Source organism: Martes martes (genome assembly GCF_963455335.1).
Source record: "Martes martes genome assembly, chromosome: 2".
In the NCBI taxonomy this organism is placed as follows: Eukaryota; Metazoa; Chordata; class Mammalia; order Carnivora; family Mustelidae; genus Martes; species Martes martes.
The window spans coordinates 151,297,558-151,320,440 of record NC_137889.1 but is presented as its reverse complement, the minus strand read 5'-3'; the positions used below and the strand labels follow the sequence as shown (position 1 = coordinate 151,320,440).

Sequence of the window (22,883 nt, the reverse complement as noted above, 5' to 3'; positions counted from 1 at the left end):
TCAAAGCCTCTGTCTACTCCAAAGCAAACATGAACTGAATGATTGGTTGTAACTATTTAAATTGGACCAATATGCTCCCACTACTTCCTATTTTTTAGTTGAAATAAGATCCGTGGTGTCCGATTGCCTAACATTTTCTCCGATTTCAAAGTCATTAACGGTGAAATAAGATAGGTAAATTAAATAGGAACTACATGCTAAAAATGATCTGAATATCAAAAGAAGAAAAAAATGATCACCCTGTCAAGGAAGAGAGCCTCATAAATTCTATGTTTCTTTAATAATACATATTTTTCTTAGAAAGATATCACCCCTTCCCCCAAAGCTTGGCCTTTTATGCAAGCAAAATTTGTCACTGCTGATAGAATGTGATTGAAGGAAGATACTCTAAGCATGCCTCTATTTCTCACATGCCAATAACTGATCCCAGCTGCCTTGGGTTACACATTGTCCCCCCGGAATTTGTCCCTGAAAATGAAAACTTCCTCTATTTGGATAACCTTGTAGTAAGTCCCACTTAAGCATGAATTATTTTATTAGGTACTTTCTCCCAGAGTAGGGGTACCACGATTAGAACAAGATTTCAAGCTCCGATGATAGAGAGATGATGAAAACAGAGAAGATAAGAAAGCAGGAGAGTATGATTTTTGCGAGGACACACTGTGTGCCAGGCGTTTTTGACATAATGCTGCAATAATATAGGTTTTGTTCCCATATTTGCAAATGAGGAAAGAGGCTCATGGAGTTTTGGCAGCAACCAGTCAAGTTACTAGTAGCTCATGGCGAGTAAGCAGCTGTCTTGTCTTTGGAACCCATGGATCCAGGAGCTCACACTTGTCTCAGTATGCCGTGCATAAAGCACTGGTGTCACATCCTTGCCAAGATTCAGCGCTGTCCGAGGACAGTCAGGGAGGCCACGCTGAGCAGCTGACGTGTGAGTTACAAAAATGTGGCATTGACAAAGTGCACAGCAAATGAGTGTGTTGTTTGTCGCTTCTAGGTGTGTACAGAAGGCAGACTGATCTTGGAGTTCACCTTTGATGATCTCATGAGAATAAAAACATGGCACTTTACCATTAGACAATACAGAGAGTTAGTCCCAAGGAGCATTCTAGCCATGCATGTAAGTAATTCAGCACTATTTTACTCTCCTTCCTTCCCCCTTTCCACCCCATTTACTCAAGGAGGAAAAGTACAGTTCTCTCTCTCTGAAAGAACACCAACAGTCTTCACATGTTGGGTAATGAACTCAGTTTGAGTTTTCCTCTCAACTATTTTATTCTACAGGCCCCCTTTCCCCTCTTTGTTTCTGAGTTTGGTGCACTGTGAGATCTTTTTTTTTTTTTTTTTTGATATTTTATTATTTTAAACTCCAAACTAAGGTTACCTCAATAAACAGTTTGTACTTCTCTTAAATTCCACTGAATCATTATCAAGTATTGCTCTGCCTGGGCTATTAAACCTTTTATGTATAAGTGGAGAAGCAAATAAAACAAGAAGTAAGGTAAGGAAAACAAGTTTCCAGTTTTGATTCGAACCATCTGACAAGAAGTAGGGCTCAGGTAGCTCAGATCTGTGTCTACAGCATTTCTAACCATAGTTTTGGGATGAAGCGAGCAGTCTGGGGTTCGCTCTGTTTCACTTGACCACAAATCACATCACATTTATTGAGCACCAACTAGGTGCATGGCCAAATCTGATGCCAATCTGGAGATATGTTTTAGAGGTAAGACTTGGTAAGCACTAGCTGAGTGCAGTCCCTGAAGAAGGCGTCAAACGCATTGACTTAAATAAATCCCTCTTCCATAATGCATGATGCAGCAGTTTCTGTGAAAAAGCTTTGGAGCAAAATCAGACTTAATGAGCCTGATTTTTAAGACCCTGTACAATCAAAAGAGAATACAATAAGAGTAGCTAGTATTTTCTAGGTGTTTGCTATGCCAGGTCTTGTGCTAAGCATATGTACACATTCTATTTAACCTTCCCAGTAACCCAGGGAGGTGCAGAATCATTATCCCTGCTTTAGAAGTGAGAAAACCAAGACTCAGGCTTGATATGTTGCTCCATGTTTCTCAGCATGAACGTGGCAAATCAAGATTTCAACTCAGCTGGTACAGACTCCAAAACCCAGGCTGATGAGCCATCTGTTTCCGGACTATCCAATTCCACTCTGTCTCCCTGGGTTTTGTCCTCGACCCTCTCTTCCCAATTGGTTAAACCCAATCTCTCCCCTTCCCATTGACCTTGTGCTTCCTGCTGTGGCACCCCACTCCCCTGCTCCAATCTTTCTGCTTATCCATACCCCCAAGTTCTTCTCCACTTTGAAAGCCCAGTACACATCCTCTAATCCCACTGAAGGAGCCCAGAGTAGCCACTCTTAGTGTTCTCAAAAGAGACCAAAAGGCAGCAGAAGGTAGTGGTCGGGAGCCTGGACCCTAGAATGAGATCACATACATGTGTATGCCTGTTCCTGTGACCTTGGGCAAGTGACATGGCATCTCTGTGTTTCCAGTTCTTCATCTATAAAATGGGTATAGAGTCTGCCTCAGAGGACTGGTTTGAAGATTAAGAGTTAATGCATGTAAAGAACGTAAAACAGTGCCTGGCACATAATAGGTCCTCTTCAAGTAGCGGTGACTGGCTTTTAGCAGCTTTGGCAGCAGTAATGTCCTTCCTTTCATTTATTATTATATCCTGTCTCCTGTCTGCAAATTTGATGCGTATGATGTTTGTGACTACTACCTGATGACTATCTATAGAACCAGCTCTTTCTGGCACATGGCAGGGCTTCCATAAATACTGGCTCTGTGTCCACAGAGAATCCCCTTCTCAGAAACTGATGTGAGAAGTCACAACCTCCAACTATTTTCTCTGACTTTCGGGTTTTTGCTGAAATGCACAAAGCCAACTGGTGGCATGACTATGAGAAAAACTAAGTACAGGAAATAATGAATTAAAGTGTTAGAGGAACTTGTGTAGTCTCATGACTACAGGCATGAAGACAAAAGAATATTTACTGAGTCTCTCTCTGTTTAGCTCCAGTTTGTGTCTGCCAGTGAAGAAGGAAAGACAAATAGAAAGGAAGAGTGTCAACCAAGAGACTCATCTCACAATGAAACCCAGAAAGAAATTTCATTTTTTTTTTTGTAGCCCACCAGAACATTTGGGGTAGCCCATGGAACATTTGGGGTTACCCATGGAACATTACATCCCTCTTTTAAATGTGGCAGATATTTTGGAAAAGGTGTTGCTTACCCTTACAGTACTATAGGATGAAAATTGTTGAGACCATCTATTTCAGACACAGTTTAATATATATATATATATTAATTATATATTATATATATTATTTATATATATTATATAATATATATAATTATATATTATATATTAATTAATTATAATTAATTATATATTAATTAATATATATGTGTATATATATATATAAATTTCATACAAGTGGTAAAGTTTTCAGATATAGTCTTGGACTCCAAGCTGTCAAACACAACACTATCACAACTGAAAACAAAGGCCAGTCCTAAAGCCTGGCTCTACCAAATTCAGAGATGGACCCTGCCTTCTCTGCTGAGTGCCAGAGACTTGGCATTGTCCTGACAGAGCTTAATGACCCTCCTTCTGAAGACACGGGGGCCTCTCACAGAGGAAGTAAGGTTGTTTCTCCCAAGGACTAAAAGCATGCCTGATTCATTTTGGTTCTACCTGGCAACAGATCTTGCATCATTGATCCAAAAATGTCCTTGAGCCATTATATGCAAGTGTCTTCAAAATGTAAATTAAATTACCTTCAGCAACCTCCCCTCTGAGACAAACTGACAGTGTTGAGATTGCATTTTTTAGCAACCGTAGCCCAGTTTGAGACTTTCTTGGCACCATCTTACAGAGATAAAATATATGGTTTTTTCTTGTTTAGGCACAAGATCCTCAGGTCCTGGATCAGCTGTCCAAAAACATCACTAGGATGGGACTAACAAATTTCACCCTCAACTACCTCAGGGTAAGACCAATGGGATGATTACATTTCCTGGTGAATTTGAAAAGTGCTTTAGAGGTGTATATGTATCTTGAACCAAGAAGTTAAAATGAGGTAATAGAGCACAATACATGTGTCTTACACTGCCGTGTGTGTATGTTTGTGAGTGTGTTTTCAATGGAGGACGGGGTTTAATTAACAAAGCAGCAAACCTAGACTTTGTCAAAGTTGAATTTCCTCTCTCTGTTTGTATGACTCTTGGAGTTAATTATTCAAAGGCCAGCGATGTCTGCTCATACAGTGTTTTGGCACTCTGCCCCTCTTGGTTGTCTCAAGTTTCTGATGTACGATTGTGTTCACTGCTTCTGTGTCTTCATCCAGGGAGTGTCCCTGAGTAGACTCAGTGTGCCCTCCAGAGAGTGTCCCCTGAAGTTCAGCTCAATGGTGGAACACAGATATTTCTAAGTCTTCTAAGGGACTCTCTGTGTAACATGGAACAGATTTTCTGGGTTGGATATAAAGTCAGTTTTGATCTTTAAAAATTAAGAGTTAGGCAAAATTCTCTGCCTACATAGTAACTATGGCTTCTGTATTTGGTCTAAAACAGAAACACTTGTCACTCCGGTTTGTGGTGTAGAATTGCAGTCATCTTGTTGCAGGTAGAGGATATGGTTTCCTTCATAAAGCAAGCATTGTCTTCCAGACTGTACAAGAAGTCAGTGGGTGCACTTCACATTCCTTTGCCTCTCCAAAACTCCCTCTTTGTCATTGTGCTGCCACTTCTCCAGCCCCCTAGCCATCATGGAGTTTATGCTCTTTTTTCTTGATCCCTAAGCACTGTGTCGGTCTGTGAATTTTGCTTTGTGTTCCTAACCCTCTGTAATCAGTCATTTTGTGTATGTCTAAATGCTGAAGTACTTTGGCTGGACTTTCTCTTTAGTGAATTAAGAATGATTTGAACAAAGTCTTCCAAGTAACGCACTCATGGCAATGTGCCAGGTCCTAGGCTAGAGAATGAAGATTCAAAGACAAAAGTCATGGTATCTGCCATCAAGAAACCCACTCCTATGAGGGCCAGACCCGTAGAGAGAACATTATAAACAAAATGGTAAATAATCCTGGTTGAAATTTTCAAGTGGAATTATGGGAGTACAAAATGGAGACCTCTTAGAAGAATACATCAGAGAAGCTTTATGGAAGACATTATGCCTAACTTGAGTGTGAAAGAATGAATAAAGGTAAATCCAGGAAGGGGTCAAGAAGGACATTCACATTAGAGGGAAAAGAAAGGGTCTGGATTACGAGATGGAATTCCAAGCACGTGAATGATGCTGGGACATGGAGCGAGAAGCCAGGAGAGGCGGGAGGGGAAGTAACTTATGAACCAGGTCTTGGAACAGCTGGCTGGCTGGGCTACCACGCCAGGAGCTTCTGAAAAGATTAAATATGAGCATGGTAGTATCCTCCTCCTGAGTAGAGGGAAAAAAGCTGTTTTCTATCCAGCCTAGATCCCCTAGGTCCAAATATAGGCACAGCAAGAGCTGGAATCAGCTTTGCTCCTGCCACCCTCTACTTTGCCCCATCACCACCCCCATTTTGGCAGCCCTGAACCAGGTTGCTCTCTAGTAATGGTTCTATGGTTCCCACTCAGAGGGAAACCAGAGACTGCCCAGGAGGGTGGGTAGACAGGCAGGGTAGATAGAGCTAGGTTCTTCCATACTCCCAGGTTCTACCTTTAGAGGGGCCCCCATGGCACCACTGGTGTAGTGGGAGTGGGTAGCAAGGCCTGGGAAAGTGGAGGTCTGTGGCATGCTCTAGCCACAGAAATTCAGAAGGCTGCCCTCCACTGCACCAGTGGAGGCATTTCATCTTGTTAGAGACCCTGAGTGGTTCTTTTAAACCATCTGAAGATGCCTCTCTTCAGGCAGATAAAGAGGTTTCATACTGTGTGTCCTCAGCTAACCCCACATCGGAATCTGGAACTTTGGATTCTATCCTAGACTTGGTCACTCACCCTCTGGTGAAATCTGGACAGATTCACTATTATGTCTTTTAGCTGCATTTAACATAGATCAATAAATGCTAAATTTCCTTCTTCCCCTTTCCCTAGCTCTTCTTATTATCATCATCAGTTAAATGTTGACTTTTACCTTGGGATCAACAAGGCCCACCTGGCTCCCACGTTCTAAAATTCTCTGCTTTTAACCCACAAAAACTGAGAAGATCGTACTTGCAAAGAGGGGGAAGAGGCAGGGACTGGCACTAACCCCCTCTCCCAACAGCAACAGGAGGAAGACGTGTGTGGGTTTGCACAATATGGAATCATGTTTCAAAGGCTACCACTTAAATGTAGCTCTTACACATGTCCTGACTTCACTAGTCTTCACAATGGTCCCTGTGCACTAGCACCATTTGTGTGAGAGAACCGGGCGTGGAGAGTGCAAGTAAGTAAACTCAGTCACCCAGCCTTCTACCATGGAATGGCTGGGCTGGGACTTGAACTCAGGCAGTGTGGCTCTAGAATCCATGAGCTTCATGAAGATCTCTGCTGCCTTTCTAGGAGGAAGGGAGAACAATGATATTGACAGAAATTGGACTGTGTCTCTCCTGCCTTGACAGGGGAGTCTGTGTCATCTCTCACTGGAGCCTTAATCCACTTTGCCAAACTAATGACAGCTCCTTGTAGGGTTTCAAGTGCAGATTGAGTGGGACAATCCATGTAAACGGCTTAGCACAAGGTCTGTAGACAGAAAGCACCCAGTTAGTGTTCACTGGCATGGTTGATTGAGCACCCACTATTTGTCCATCATTGTTGTTCATACTGGAACCATGGAGAGCAACATGGCATCTGGTTGTCTTCTCTTGCTCTGGGTCCACTCAACACCCTTTTACTTCCTCTGCTCATGTATCCTGGCTCAGCAGCTGCTTGCCCTTCCTGGCTCCACTCCTTCCTTTCTTCACTCCCTCCATCACTTATTCATCAGGACTCTTTCATCGAGCCCATTCTGTCTTCCTGGCCTTGTGCTGGGTGTGGGACCTTCATCGTGGAGAAGATGTGGCCCTTTCCAGGGCTGGGGGAGGCCAGCGAATTGTGGTCAGCCACAGTTCCTGTGAGGTGTGGTGACAAGGAAGGGCCTACAGGGCTCTGTGGGAGGCCAGGAGGGGTCCCCTGGTCTCCAGATAGAAGGCACCCCTCCTAGAAATAACTATGGGTAGTTGTGAGCCACTTGGCAAGTCAAGGCTGAACAGAGCCTCACACTCAGTTCCCAAAACCATACAGACGGGCATTTCCATGATGAGACCTGGCCTGGTTAGTTGTTAGTAAGAATGAAAAACAAAGTTTTTTTAGATTAGAACTGGGATCAAAGATTTCCTTAGTGCTCTTAACCAACTGATATTCATAAGACAGCTGAGCAATCACCCAGTGCATTCATTTATAAAACTGCTTTAAAATCTGGAGCTGGGTGCCTGGGTGGCTGAGTTGGTTATATGACTGCCTTTGGCTCAGGTCATGATCTTTGAGTCCTGGAATTGAGTCCTGCATCAGGCTCCCTGCTTAGCCAGGAGCCTGCTTCTCCCTCTGACCCTCCCCCCTTATGTTCTCTCTCATTCTACCTCTCTCTCAAATAAATAAATAAAATCTTAAACAAAACAAAACAAAACAAAAACCTAGAACTCTCCCATTCTTCTGAGGAGCCAGGCCTTTGCCTCCAGCCTCAGGGGGTTATTTGAGGTATTGTTTAGTTAATGAGGAGCTTCAAAACTATGCCCAGATCAGAAAAAGAGGTCAGACACATGTGTTGACAAATATTAATCCAAGGCCTTCTAAATAGCAGAAGAGTTTTCTTTAAATCAATGCATCCTGCTTTGGAAAGGAGAGCTAGAGATTTTAAATGCTCCAGACATCTGAAATTTCAATATGCTGTGTCTTTCATGTAACAAAGTTAAGCAGTACAGAAAGTAAGCAATTTCAGTCATCTAGCTTTTCCCAAACAAGTTCTCCCACTACTGTGAAATTCTAAATCCTACTCGTGGAGGTCTGCAGTCGGGGGCTCTGCAGAGCTCACGGGGGTGGCTCCTCCCTCGAGGAAGGAGCAAGTGAAACACGATGGATGCCTTTTGAGCTTGCGAATGCCGGTGATGGCTCCGTACTCGGACGCCTGGCAGCACTTTGGAAGGGACTCTGGTGACCTGATGCTTTGGAAGTGACAACAGAACAGATGCTATCATTTGATTTGAGTTGTCAAATTGCCTGCCATTGCCTCCTGTCTCCTCCCAGCATAATAAGGCTGGAGGTGCTCTGTGCTGAGAGGTGTGGCAGCGGCTGGCTCTCCGTTCCCAGTGGAGCAGCAGCTGGTGGTCGCCGAGCAGGGATGGGGCTCTGATGAGATGTGGTCCCACTTCCTGCCTCATGGACCTCTGGCAGAACAGGGCTGGCTGGTTGAGCGTCCCCGTGGTAGTTGTCCGGGCTGAGGCTGGGGACAGGCCTGCAGGGGGAGGGGTCATTGCGTTGTGGCTATCAGGCACTCCCAGAAACTGGGTGAGACATTTCACAAAACGTGTCCACCGACTCCTAGGGAGGAAGGTTGTTTCCCAGGACAGGGTGATGGCACCCTTCAGTCAGTGCATTCTAGGGAGGAAACTAGAGACCTAGGAATGGGGACAAGGAGCTAGGAATTCGGAAACACATCCTTTGGCACGTTTGCTGGAAAGCAGCAAGTCCTGTTGTGCCCTGGCATTTTAGAAAAAGATCCGGTCCAGCCACCATAGGAAGGCAGGGTGCGGCTTGATAGTATCAGGGCATCTAAGTCAATGAAACCTGGTTGTGCAACCTTGTCGCTTCCACCAGATCCACTGTTCATTGTTCACTATTCATTGTTCACTCCGCAAGCATCTGTTAGACGCCTTCTTTGTGCCAGGTCTCCACAACTTTCAAGGACGTCACTGTACATCAGGTACCAAAGAAAACCAAATTTGTACTGGTTGAGAAATCTGTCCCGGGTACAGTGATCAATGTAGTCACTAACATTTATTGAGCACTTACTAGGTACCAGGTACTGTTGCTAGGTACTTGGCAGGAAGGCTTTTTTTTTTTTTTTTCTTTTTGTGATGCTCACAACAACCTTATGAACCAGAGACTTTTTTTTAATTTAAAAAAAATTTTTTTTATTTCTTTTCAGTGTTCCAGAATTCATTGTTTATGCACCATACCCAGTGCTCCATGCAGTATGTGCCCTCCATAATACCCACCACCAGCCTCACCCAACCTCCCACCACCCTCCCCTTCAAAACCGTCAGTTTGTTTCTCAGAGTCCACAGTCTCTCATGGTTCGTCTCCCCTTCCATTTCCCCCCAACTCCCTTCTCCTCTCCATCTCCCCATGTCCTCCATGTTATTCCTTATGCTCCACAAGTAAGTGAAACCATATAATTGACTCTCTCTGCTTGGCTTATTTCACTCAGCATAATCTCTTCCAGTCCCGTCCATGTTGATACAAAAGTTGGGTATTCATCCTTTCTGATGGAGGTATAATACTCCATAGTATATATGGACCATTCCTTCTTTATCCATTCAACCGTTGAAGGGCATCTGGGTTCTTTCCACAGTTTAGTGACTGTAGCCATTGCTGCTATGAACAATGGGGTACAGATGGCCCTTCTTTTCACTACATCTGTATCTTTGGGGTAAATACCAAGTAGTGCAATTGCAGGGTCATAGGGTAACTCTGTAATTTCTTAAGGAATCTCCACACTGTTTCCCAAAGTGGCTGTACAAACTTGCATTCCCACCAACAGTGTAAGAGGGTTCCAGAGACTCTTTTTAGTCCTATTTTTAAGGGGAGGAAACTGAGACACAGAGAAGTAGCTTTTTAAAGCCACAGAGCTAGTAAGTGGCAGAGTAGGGATTTGATCTCACAGCCTGAGTCCAAGCACAAAAAGGGCAGAGGTTGTTAGAGGGTAGATAAGGGAGCTCAATGCCTTCAACGAGGAGATGCATTGATTCTGAATGACAAGTAGATGGTCCCAGGTAGACTAGATGGAGGGTCCACCACAGGTGGTAACAGAGAGGGATGGAGAAAGCTGTTGAGTTTGGGGAACTCTAGGCAGTGTCCATGGCTGGAATGTAAATTTTAAGTTTGCTTTAGGTACCCACACAAAGTAGGTGTTATGGCCCAAAATGTGTAGCTGAGCTGAGTGGCATGGTTCTAGAGTGAGTCTTCTTGTTCCAGTAAGAACACAGCATAGTCAGGGAAATACCTCATGCTGACATTTGGGTTTGGGGGCCAAACAGACAGGATTATGTATTTGAACTCAGCCACTTGCTAGCTGTGTGATCCTGGACAATTTACTTGACCACTCTGAGCCTCAGTTTTCCCTATCTGGAAAATGGGGTATTATACCCTCCTCTGGATTCTAGGGAGATGGAAGCATGTGGAGGTCCCAACTCTCATTTGTCAAGTGCATTCGTGAGGATCACGGGAAGTTGAGTCATTCATTGGAGCCCCCTGCACTCAGAGCTTCTGAGAAGAGCCCCTGGGGACAACACACCCAGTAGCCTGGTCCTTCTTCCTAATTCTTGCCTTTTATTTCATCAGAATGAAAGCCCTTTCTCACTCAGGGCTGGAAATTGCCATCATTTCAAATTCCCTATAAGCACTTCTTGCATGGAAATGTTTACTGTATGCAGTAACTGTTTTCTATTTTTAAGTAGCTGTAACGAATTCAATTTTCAAATTGAAAGAGAAATAATTGATGTTGATTTCATTTCCTATTCCACAAAAAGAATGGGGGTAGGCAGAAACCATGTCCTGAAGCGTTTATTTTTATTTTTTAATTTGCTTTAAGATTTATTTATTTATTTATTTGAAAGAGAGGAAGAGAGCGTGCATATACCCAGGCAGGGGGAGGGGCAGAAGGAGAGAGAGAATGTCAAGTAGACTCCATGCTGAGTGTGGAGCCTGAAGCCGGGCTTGATCTCATGACCCTGAGATCATGATCTGAGTCAAAATCAAGAGTTGCACTCCTTTTCTTTTCTTTTCTTTTTTGTTAAAGATTTTATTTATTTGAAAGAGAGGGAGCACAAGCAGGGGGAGAGGTAGAGGAAGAAAAAGAAGAAGGATTTGGGGCTCAGTCACAAGAACCTGGGATCATGACCTGAGTTGAAGGCAGACACTTAACCCCCATGCTTTAAGCATTTAAAGAAAACTTGCAGCATGCAAACTTCCAGGATGCCAGGAGTGGAAAGAGCTGTTTTCATTTATCTCCTATCAACAATAGAGGGAATGGTCCTTACATGCTTAACATGCTGCAGGGAGACATTGATTTTGACAGTTGTCTCCCTCCTTGAGTGTTTAAGGTACTCTGGTTTTGTTTTTAAGTTTTAAGTCAGTCATCTAAACCAAGAGATATTTTGGTGACATCTATTATGTACCAGGCACAAAAGGGGATGGGGGTGAGGTGTTGACAAGAATGGATAAGGTATAACCCTTTTCCCAAGGAGCTAAAGATATTGGAACATGTAGGTCTATTTACAGTTCATGCTGGCCCCTCATCTGGGGACCTGGGCATCCCAGAATTCCCTCCTCTCCCAATATCCTTGAGGATACCCTTCCTCCTTGTTCTCAGCATATGACTTAAATTGGCCTGTTTGCAGTTACCAGTGCACTAACAGATTGGTCTGCTTCACCACGTTGTCTGACCTTGGCACTCAAGGCCCTCCACTCTTAGGCCCCTGCTGCTTCCCAGCCTCACCCCACATTCCTTCCTCATCTCACATGTCATCCTGTATCCCCACAAACCACTGGCAGCTCCGGTGTGTCTGTGTGTCTATGCTGTGTGTCTGTTGCCTTCATGCATTGGTACCATAGGACTTTATTTCACTCACTGTCTGGGACACTGTTCTTACCCTCCTCTTCCCATCCAGGATTACCAGACCACCTCCTTCTCATCCTTCAGGACTCAGTTGTCCCTCACCTCCTCTGAGACTCTCTGCCTCTCCACCAGGGCAGCTGCTCCTCTCCACTATTCCTGGAGCTCTGTGCACATGGTCTCTTGCTTAGGTCTTGGTAGGTCCTGTGTAAGAACTATCACTCCACTCACCTGTCTCCTCCAACAGACACACAGCAGCCTGAAGACTGATTGATTGCCTTGTGCTTCTAGAGCCTCACAAGCTCTAGATTGCAATCAGCACCCAGTCAATGTCTCCAGAATGGATGGTTGCTAGAGGGGAGTTTGGTAAATGGAAACTAGATTTTAAATGACACCCTCCCCCCTCTAATGCCCCCCAAAACACAATAGAATTCAGATGAATTCACTTGCCCAATAGTATCTAGGGGGAAAAATGTGTGTGATTGATTTTCAACATCACTACCTAGAACCTCACAAGGAAAGAGCAGAAAATTTGGAAACATTGAGGAAATGAAAGGAAAACATGGCATGTGGCCTCCAGATCTCTCTAGTGTGCAAAATTCCCCCTGAAATTCTCATAGTTCCTGCTGTGAAATTTTTATTCTAATAGCACTACTTCCACTTGCTCTGAATCAGTATTTAATTTTTACTCTAAATGCCATTATGCCCTTTTCGTTATTTTGGAAATGTGTTCTTTCAAATCTCGGAGACAAATTCCCTCATGGTTGATTATTTTTGTCTATTTTCTTTGGCCAGATTTTCTTGATGTTGAGATCCATAAACTTTTTTTTTTCTGCATTATGCTTAACATGACTTTAAAACATCTTATTATCCTATATCCCAGCCAAAAGATATTTTCTTTGTGTTTGCTCTTACCGTTTATCCATTCATATGCATAATTTCTGCATAAATGTAATCAGTATACATATGATTTCTTAATGTTATTTGGTAAACACTTCTGCATGTTTCTACATAGTCATCATATTATCCGTTTATAACAGTGGCAAATATTCCAGTGTGGTGCTAGCATAGTGTTTATTTAATCATTTCTCTAAATGTCGAGCAATGAAATCATGTTCAAGTTGCCACTGTCATTAATACCCTTCCTCCAAACACCTTTGCCATGTCCTGCTCTGGGTGGTGCTTTCTACAAGCAGAGGTTGGACTGTGGAGTCCATGTGCTAAGAAAAATAAATGTGCTTTGGATTCAGAGAAATGTGGGTTCAAATCCTCATCCCCTTACTATCTGTAAAGGCCTTGAACAAGTTGTTCCAGTTCTCTGAACTCCACTTCCTTATCTGGAAATCAGAAAGAATGTCTCACAGGATGTCACAAATTATAAGATTAGACAAGTTATGGTTTATAAAAGCCTGGCACTCAGAAGGAGCATAATAAATACCAGTCCCTCCTTTTGCTGTCTGAGATCAGTGGGTCAGGGTTCAGCTTTCACTTTCACCTCTTGCTTCTTGTATGATATTCACCAGCTGCCTTAATTCTTTGAAGTCCCAGTTTTCTGATTATGTACATCATGAATCATCAGAGGTGAGGGCTGAAATGATAATACACGTGAAAAGCACATTTAACTCTAAATTACAACGCTAGAAAGCCAAGGGAGCCTCATCCCATTTATCATCTCCTGTGTGTTGGTCATGGCCTGAATTCTACGCCGATATTCTGAAGCCATGTGATAGATCAGAAAACAGAGAAGCAATTGATTAATACCTGCCAAGGAAGGAGGCAAGAGGGAGTCTGACACCTGCTATATTATTGGCACCCTCTTCCCAGTATAAAGGTGATTACAAAGGTATAATCATTATCACTGGGCATTTTCAATACTACTTATAACCTTCTGGTTGATGTTGTTGAATAAGTCCAACCCTTCAAATAAGCAGTTATCATCAGCTGGATGTGAAGGCAGCTGGGGTTCACAGTAATGTTTTTGACCCCATACCTCTAATTTCCCACGTGAAGGAAGACTTTCGTTGTTATTACTGTACTGTAAGAACATTGGTCTCTGCATGTAACCTCTACTGGTAGCAAAGGAGTAGAGTCCAATGCCTGGAAGAATTGGGTGGTTAGCTTTGGAAAATGAGCCCCAACAGAATGACATGTAGTGGCCTCTAGGAGAGTGATTGAATGTGGCGGAGTCAACATTTGGAATCCTGCCAAGGATTTTTTCTTCTTTTTTTATGTTCAGTTAGCCAGCATACAGTATACCATTAGTTTTTAATGTAGTGTTCAACGATTCATTAGTTGCATATAACACCCAGTGCTCATCACAATGCATGTCCTGCTTAATTCTCATCACCCGATTACCCCATCTCCCCACCCATCTCTCTTCTGTAACCCTCAGTTTTGTTCCTGGAGTCCAGAGTCTCTCATGGTTTGACTCCATCTCTGGATTCTTCCCATTCCATTGTCCCTCCCTTCCCCTGTGGTCCTCCATGCTATTCCTGATGTTCCACATATGAATGAAACCATATGATAATAGTCTTTCTCTGCTTAACTTATTTCACTTAGCATAATCTTTTCCAGTTTCATCCATGTCAATGCAAATTGTGGGTATTCATCCTTTCTGATGGCTGAGTAATATTCCATTGTATATATGGACCACATCTTTATCCATTCATCTGTTGAAGGACATCTCAGCTCTTTCCACAGTTTGACTGTGGACATTGCTGCTATGAACACTGGGGTGTATGTGCCCCTTCTTTTCACTACATCTGTATCTTTGGAGTAAATACCTAGTAGTGCAATTGCTGGGCTGTAGGGTACGTCTGCCAAGGGTTTTTTTGTTTTTTATTTTTATATGACTTTGACCATCAGCCACATTATTTTCCTTGGTCTTATGACATAAGAAGGGATGACAGTCCAATCCTATTTCCCACCAAATGCCAAGCCAAGCCCAAGGATGGAACGGGAATCCCCTCTCAGCAATTAAGATGAACCACATAGTTATTGGTGGTCAGAACAGGCTGGGATCAGGGCAGACCATTCACCATTCATGCACTAAGACAGACTGGCAAAAGCCCTTTTCAAACACTGAAGTTTGGGGTGAGGAGGGTGTAGGAACCATACCAGCATATCTTCCTTCTGGACCTCCCACAGTGATTGCACATTTTAGACTCTGAAATGGCTCACAGCCTAAAGTGTGCTATTCAAGATGAGGTCCATGGCTCAGGGTGGGTTTGCAAAGTGTTCCCCTTCCATGATTAAGTACAGAAAATGAGAGGAAGAACTTTAAAACTACTATAACAATCTGACATTGCCAGGACATCCAAGTGCACAGACTCATCCCACTGATTAGGACACAGAGAGGTTCAGGTGTTATCAAACTTGCATGGCAGGTGGTCACTAATCAAGGGCAGGAGAAGCACATGTCACAGTTTGGTGAGCACATGCATACATACAGAGCACTGTGACATAAACCGATTCAAAGATGAGCTCCAGTCTTTCCAAGGACCATCCAGAATAACAATTAGCATAATAATACCATTAGCTTTGAGGAATTTCTTTATGTTCTCAATAAAACAATGAGATAGGTGTGATTATTCCCATTTTACAGTTAAAAATCAATCATTGCCTCAGGTCACAAAGCCAGTCGGGGGCAACAGTGATTTCCTGGGCTCAGGTCTGGCTTGTCCTCCTGGATCACTGTCCGTGGCCACTGCTAGTGAGAACTGGTTTCTTGGCCCTGGCCCAGGCAGGAGAGCCAATGCTTTCAAAAGGAGGAATTTGGCATCTGAAACAATGGCATCTGAAACAAAGCTGTCACACCTCATCCTGTCTCTTCTAGTCCTCCTCCTCCTCCTCCTCCTAAGAGAAAGGCTCCATCAGAGAGGAGGCACAGAATGCGCTTCTGAGCCATGGGAATGCTTCACACACAGAATGATTAAAACTTGGAACACCCGAAGGGCACTTTTAATTGCATTTGGAGATAGAAAAGTAGTACATATGACTGTATGATAAGGGAATTAAAGTAGTTAACTCTTAAGGAAATGAAATAACCATAACATAAAGACATCCAAGTGCCTAGAAAACAGTGATTTCTAAAGTCAAGCCAGAGGAAATGGCTATCAGACATTAAAAGAACACACACACACACACACACACACACACACACACACAAATGCAACACACAAACAACAGTATTTTAGCAGAGCAATCCTAACTGAAAACAATTTCAGAGCCATGAATGTTTCTAAAATTCTTGGTCTTAAAAGTACAAATAGGGCTTGGATTAAAGAAAGTAATTTTGCAGTCTCAGACACAGAGAAAGAGAAAGAAATTTTTGTTTAACAAGACACCGAAAATCAAGAGGATGGTAAGTGGGAAATTGGCAGTCCAGGGAAAGAAAAGCTGAGGGATTGCAGTTAAGTGTAAGATGGAACCCAGAGTTAATTCTCCCGGGAAATAGTCTTCCTAATTGTGTAGAATGGGTAAAAAAAAAAAAAAAATGTGGCAGGAAAATGCAGGGAAGGGGCCAAAGGGAGAACTGTTTGAATTTCAGAGCATAGGTAGGGAAGTAGCCTGAAATATGAAGAGGGCCTGGGAGGTCTTACTCCTTAGAAATAAGACCCAGAAGCTTTGTGTGTCTGGTCTTGGGCTGCTTTCCACCTTGGCACAGGCACCATCTTACTGCACACAGAAAACTCAAATTATTTAAATACGGTGATAGTTATTAGATTGTTTGACCTCATCATCTGTCCCTAGCAGAGTTCAAGAAACACAGAGGTGGGTAATAAGTACATGAAAGGGAGGGAGAGTTGAGGTCAGTCTCTGGTGTTGCTCTACATAATGAGCCTGGGAGTAGCTATAAATGCATACTATAATTAAGAGAAAACAAGTAAAATTTGCAATGTCTGCCATATTCCACCCAAAGGAGAAGGGAGGGCATTGACCTGATGTTATTGAGTACCTACTATGTGCAATACACAGACTTGGTTTTATTGAATCCTTGCAACAGAATGCAGGTGTTAATGACCTCATTTTACAGAAGTAGAAACTGAGGCTCAGAGAGGTTATGGGACTCATCTAACATCATTCAGTGGGTAAATTGCCAGACTGGGACTGGATCCCATGTTGGCCTGATGCCCTCACAACTCTGTCATGCTGCAGAAATGTCACCTCCTAACAAGAGCTGGGTTGAAGAGCTGGATGAGGTCAGTCATTTCCACTAAGATGACCAAGCTATTCTGCCAAATTGTCAACAAGCAGTTGTCAACAGATGCAATGGATAGAGAACTCGAGACTCTTACACATAATGGGGTCAACGCCAGGACTGAACTCATCTCATGATTGTCTTATATCTGAGTTTCTCTCAGACTTCTTCCACATCCCAGACCTCAAAGGTGTTACCCATCAACTAGGTTTTCACCCCTCCAACACCTGGGCTACTATCCCCAGTACCTGAACATTTATTTTAAAGACTTAGATCAGGTTATGTCATTCCTCTGAGGTGGATCTTAATCATCTGCTTAAAACCATCCAGTGAAAATCCAGAATCCTTGGGTTGTCCAGAAGGCCTTATGGGATATGATCCCAATCCCCTTTCTGCCCCCACCTTCATTCTGTAGCAGTGTCCAGTTCCCCAGGCTGTTTTGCTTTTCCAGCATACCAAGTTTCTCCCTGTGGCAGACCTCTGTTCTTCTGTATCAGATCATTTCTCTAGCTCTGGAGACTTGGGCGATGGTCTACTCATTCAGTGCCTCAATTTCCTTGTCAGTAGTCCCTTACCTCAATGAGTGTTGAGGGAATTAAATGAAATTGTACTGGTAAAGGGCTTAAAATAAAGGCTGGCACATAGTAAGTGCTTAGTAAATACCTGCTCTATCATCATCATCATCATTCCCACTGCCTGAGATACTCTGGCCAGATTTTTGCTTGGCTGCCTCACCATTATTCAGGTCTCAGGGCACATCATCTTTTCCATGAGTTCCTTCCTGGCCAGCTCATCTCAAGTGGCCTGGACAACCCCAGCTACCTTCTACCACACCTCATTATCTGTCTTATTTTTTCCTGTAGCATCTTTATTGGTGAATTATCTTGCATAGTCATCAGTTTGCCTTTCTGTTGTTCTGCTGTTTATCCTTCTGACCTTTCATTCAGGCCACTGAGATATATTTTGAAAGCAGGAACCTTGTCTCTCTTCCTTGATGTCTTCAACAGGACCTGATATTCAGTGACTGAAAAGTCAATAATTTTAAGTCGACTCAGCTCCAGATGCACTCCTTGACAAATTGAAGGTTTTTAAAGAGGAAACCATTTATAAAATCCCAGACCCAAGCCTAGCCTTGGAATACTTGAGAATGCTTATGGAAAGGCTGTTAGCTATCGTTGACCTCACAGACTGTACACCTGTAGTGCTTTCCTCTAAGGATTTGATATTCTTCTTTGCAATTCATAAACAGCCTTGTCTGTGAAGTTAGGTGAGGGTCGTTCATGTTATTTGATTAAGTGTGCCTAATCCGTAAGACAAAGGATATAAGCATGACTTCTAAGGACTTCTACATAAGCATTTTAAAAAGAAGGAACACAAAACATTAGCAAATTCCACAAGTAAAATATTAATAAATCCCATGCTGGAAGTGAAGAAACTGAAAACAATAGGCTCACCCAAGTCTGTTTGCCTTTTAGTGTAGGATGGTCTCTGGTTTTCTTCTTGTCTTGTACTCTGTTTGCAGGACCCATTCACATCCATTCAATTTACAAATGTTCATTGAGCACTTACTTTATGTCTGGGTCTGCTCTGATCTCTAGCTATCAATTTCTCTATTGATACTAAATAGTCTGGGCTCATGAGAATCTCACATACATTGCCTCTGATATCCTTAAAATCTTTTTCTCAAAGATTTTATTTGTTTATTTGACAGAGAGAGAGAGCACAAGCAGGGGAAGTGGCAAGCAGAGGGAGAGGATGAAGCAGGTTCCCTGAGGAGCAGGAAGCCCAATGTGGGCCTTGATCCCAGGATTCTGGGATCATGACCTGGGCTGAAGGCAGATGCTTAATTGACTGAGCCACCCAGGCACCCCATCCTTGAAATCTTTTATAGGCCAGTCATAGCCTAAGACTAGAAGTCTCTCCGAGAAGCCCACTAATTTCTCCCTCTTCTCTTTTTGCCGATTTCTCAAGCTTTGTGAAATAAGGAAGGGGAGTTACTGCTTTTTAGGTCAATAGTGCCAAGAATCATCATGGAAATTTTTGTCCTAAGAGTAGAACTCAACTCCGGAAACCTCACAGTGTGGATTTCTTAGAAAAAGTATCTGTAGCTTTAGGAACCAACCAATGAAGTCATTTCTCTTCCTTCCTTTCCCAGCACCCCCTTTTGATTCTGTCAGTGCTTTACCAAAGAAGAAGTTTGTGGCCATCTATCATATTTTTAGCAGTTTCACCATGAATGGGAAGCTTAAAAATTGAAAATTGAAAGCTTTCATGATGTTGATTAACAGAATATACAAACATATGTGAGTTGATAGCAACCCTACCATTTACATTCAACTTCTGAGCTTTAGGACGTTGGGTATCTCACTAACAGATGGGAGGCGGGAAGGACCGGAGCTTGCTTTAGAACAAGAAATATAGTCCGAATATTGAAAGCGGCCATGCCCTGGCAGTGGGTCTAGTCCTTTGTCAATTTTCTCGACACCAAATGTGTTACATCTGTTCTGGTTTGCTGTTAAAAGCAGAAACCGTTCCTTTTCTGTAAAATTGGGCTAACACTTACCTCGCCTAGCTAAAGAACACATGAGGCCACTTTTTTTTTTTAAGATTTTATTTATTTATTTGACAGACAGAGATCACAAGTAGGCAGAGAGGCAGGCGGTGGGGTGGGGGGAGCAGGCTCCCTGCTGAGCAGAGAGCCCGATGTGGGGCTTGATCCCAGGAACCTGGGATCATGACCTGAGCTGAAGGCAGAGGCTTAACCCACTGAGCCACACAGGCGCCCTGAGGCCACTTTTTTAAAATGCCCTGTAAGCTGTAAGATTCTCCTGTGAAAACAGATACTCCTCCTCACTTACTAACCAAAGCCTCAGTGTCCAAACTCCTGCTATCCAAAACTCAGGAACCAAATTGATTCATTAAGTTCAGGATCCTCATCATTCAGCACACTCTCTTAACTCTTGCTTTCCAAATCTGGAAGCCGTGTGGGTTTAGGTGGCCAGAAATAATTCAACGAACAGCCACCATCCCAGTTACTAGCAGATTCTAGTTTAGACAGAAGAAAATAATTCTGGTTGAGTAATACAAAATTGCTATTTTTTGCAGATCAAATACTGTCAAATATTGGCTATTTCGTATAGGTCATCCCAATATTTACGAAACAAGACCCCATATCAAAGGGAACCAATAATTTGGCTCTATGATTTTTCCACTTTCCACCATCATCATCCACTTCCTACTCAGCACATAATTGTAAACACAACAGCCGTTCATTACCTCATGACTTTGTACCAGGCACTGCAAGTGACTTAACCAACCTTGATAATCTCATTTTAAAACTTATTTATATTTTGAATAGACAATGTACTCATATACTAGTGCAAAACTTAGAAACTGTATGCCTTCACACTCCACCCCAACCTTTCAGTTTCCTTCCCTAGAAGTACACAACATTGCCAGGTTCCTTGTTTTTCTTTCTGGGACATTCTATACAAATGCAAACATGTATTGCTTTTAGCCCCCATATATGCACACACTCACACACAATGGTAATACAAGATACATACAGTTCAAAGTGTTTAGCAGTGGCATTCTTTATAAAAGCAGCAGAGATATATCCCAAGGAAGTCTATCACTCTAGAGATAGACTATATTTTATTTTACTAAGTGCTTTATTGACAGACACTTCAGTCTAATCTTTTTCTGCTATTAACAATGATGTGAAAATATCTTTTTACATGTGGTTTTTCACAGGAGCTACTAAAAACCTGAATTTTTTAGGAGAAATTTCTGGAAATAAAATTGCCAAGTCAAAAACCATGTACATTGTAATTTTGCTGGATATTGTCAAGCTGGTCAACTTAGAAAACTGTACCAGGTTTCAGCCTCACCAGCAACATATAAAATGGCTATTTCCACACTTTTCAACAACTAGAAGCTATCAAATTTTTTCCTATTTTCCAGTATTATAGGTGAAAAATGATACCTCATTTTCATTATAATACGCATTTTTCTTATTACAAGAGGGATTTATTATCTCCTCATATACTTAAGAGCCATTTGTATTTCCTTTCTTGTGAATTATTTGCTCATAATTTATCCATTTTTCTATTGCGTTGCTATTCTTTTTTTACAGATATGCAGGACTTTATATTTTAAAGAAGTACATACTTTGTTGTGATATAATTAGAATTGCATGGCATGTTTTTATTTTTATTTTTTAAAATATTGTGTAAGGTTGCTTTGTTCATTGAATGTTTTTTGGTTTTGTTGTGTGTGTGTTAAATGAAGCAATTTTCCCCTATGTCTTCTGTTTTGTGTTTTAAATTTAGCGTTAGCCCTCTTTGAGCTATAATAATAAAAATACATTTCTCTTTATTTTCTAATGCAACTTCTAAAATTTGGGGGGATTTTTTAATATTTAAATAATTGATCCACATGGGATTTGGGCAGCATAAAGTGTGGGGAACCTACTTAATTGTCCAATTGTTCAAACAGAATTTGTTGATTAATAGGTATTGTTTTCACTGATTTGAAATACTACTCTGGCATATTTTAAATTGCCATAGGTATTTGAGTTTGTTTCTGGACTCCAACTCCTGTTCTGTTAATTTGTCTTTATATTCTTTATCCAACACTACACTTTAAAACAAATTGCTATTGCTTTAAAATATAGTTTAGTATCTAGTAGAATTGGCATCACATCATTATACTTCTTCATAGGACTCTTTAGTCTTTATTTTTCCATCTAAACTTTAGAATTAGATTATCTAATTTTAAAATAAGTTTATTGGTATTCCATTGAAATTCTTTTACATTTGCAAATTGATGTTGGGGGAAATTGCTATCGTTATGATGTTGGTTCTTTCTAGCCAAAATCCTGGGTAACCTTTCCAGGATTGAGGTCTTTCTTGTGTTCTTTGGTAATATTTTGAGGTTCTTCTTTTTCTGTCTGTCTGGGTTGTAAATGCATATGTTTGTGCGTGTGAGTGTATGGTTACATATACAGATGTGTGTGTGTGTGTGTGTGTATAATATATGAATATATTTTTCATTTCTTGGTAACTTTGGACCTAATAATGTATTTCTTGTTTAGAATCTTAAATGTATATATTCTCTGCCATGTTATAGTTTGTTTTTGTTTTTATTTATGAAAGGTATTGATTTCTGTGTTTTAACTTTATTCCCAAGCACCTTACAGAAACTTCTTAATATTTATTATAGTTCTTTTGGTTTATCCTCTTGGGTGTTCTAGCTAAGTTGTATCATTTGCAAATAATGACACTTTTACCAAGTCTTTTCCAACTTTTATATTTTATTTCTAATTACATTGGCTAGTATCATCAGAAAAGTGTTAAATAATAGTGAGGATAATTAACATCCTTATCTTGTGTCTGACTTTAATGGGAATGCTTCTGGATTTTTTCATTAAGCAGGATGATGGCTTATGATTTGAGATAGATATATTTCTCATGTTAAGGTAATATCTATCTATTCTTATTTTATTAAGAGCTATTTAAGTTAAAAAAAAATGGATACTGAATTTTATCCCATGCATTTCTTGTGTCCAAGGAGGCGGTATTATTTTTTCTTTTTATTTTTATGGTTAAGATTATTATTAAGACAATGAATCATGGAACACTACATCAAAAACTAATGATGTATTGTATGGTGACTAACATAACATAATTTAAAAAAAGATGATCCTTATTTGGTACAATTGATATCCAAGGCAGTATAAGTTCTCACATGTATCAACTTATTTAACCCTTGCCCAATCTGGAACTCATTACTTTTCTTATTTTCATTCTGAAGTTAAGAAAAC

General features: G+C 41.6%; 1 protein-coding gene across 14 annotated transcripts in view; it reads left to right on the top strand.

Annotated features, from left to right (window-relative positions):
* LDB2 (LIM domain binding 2) overlaps window positions 1–22,883 on the top strand; it is a 375,417-nt gene that overhangs the window by 295,338 nt on the left and 57,196 nt on the right. For all 14 annotated transcript variants that reach the window (XM_080796093.1, XM_080796085.1, XM_080796096.1 and 11 more), the window contains exons 4-5: window positions 1,001–1,123; window positions 3,932–4,015. In XM_080796093.1, the coding sequence (XP_080652219.1) occupies window positions 1,001–1,123; window positions 3,932–4,015 (207 nt within the window). The remainder of the gene's footprint in view (window positions 1–1,000; window positions 1,124–3,931; window positions 4,016–22,883) is intronic.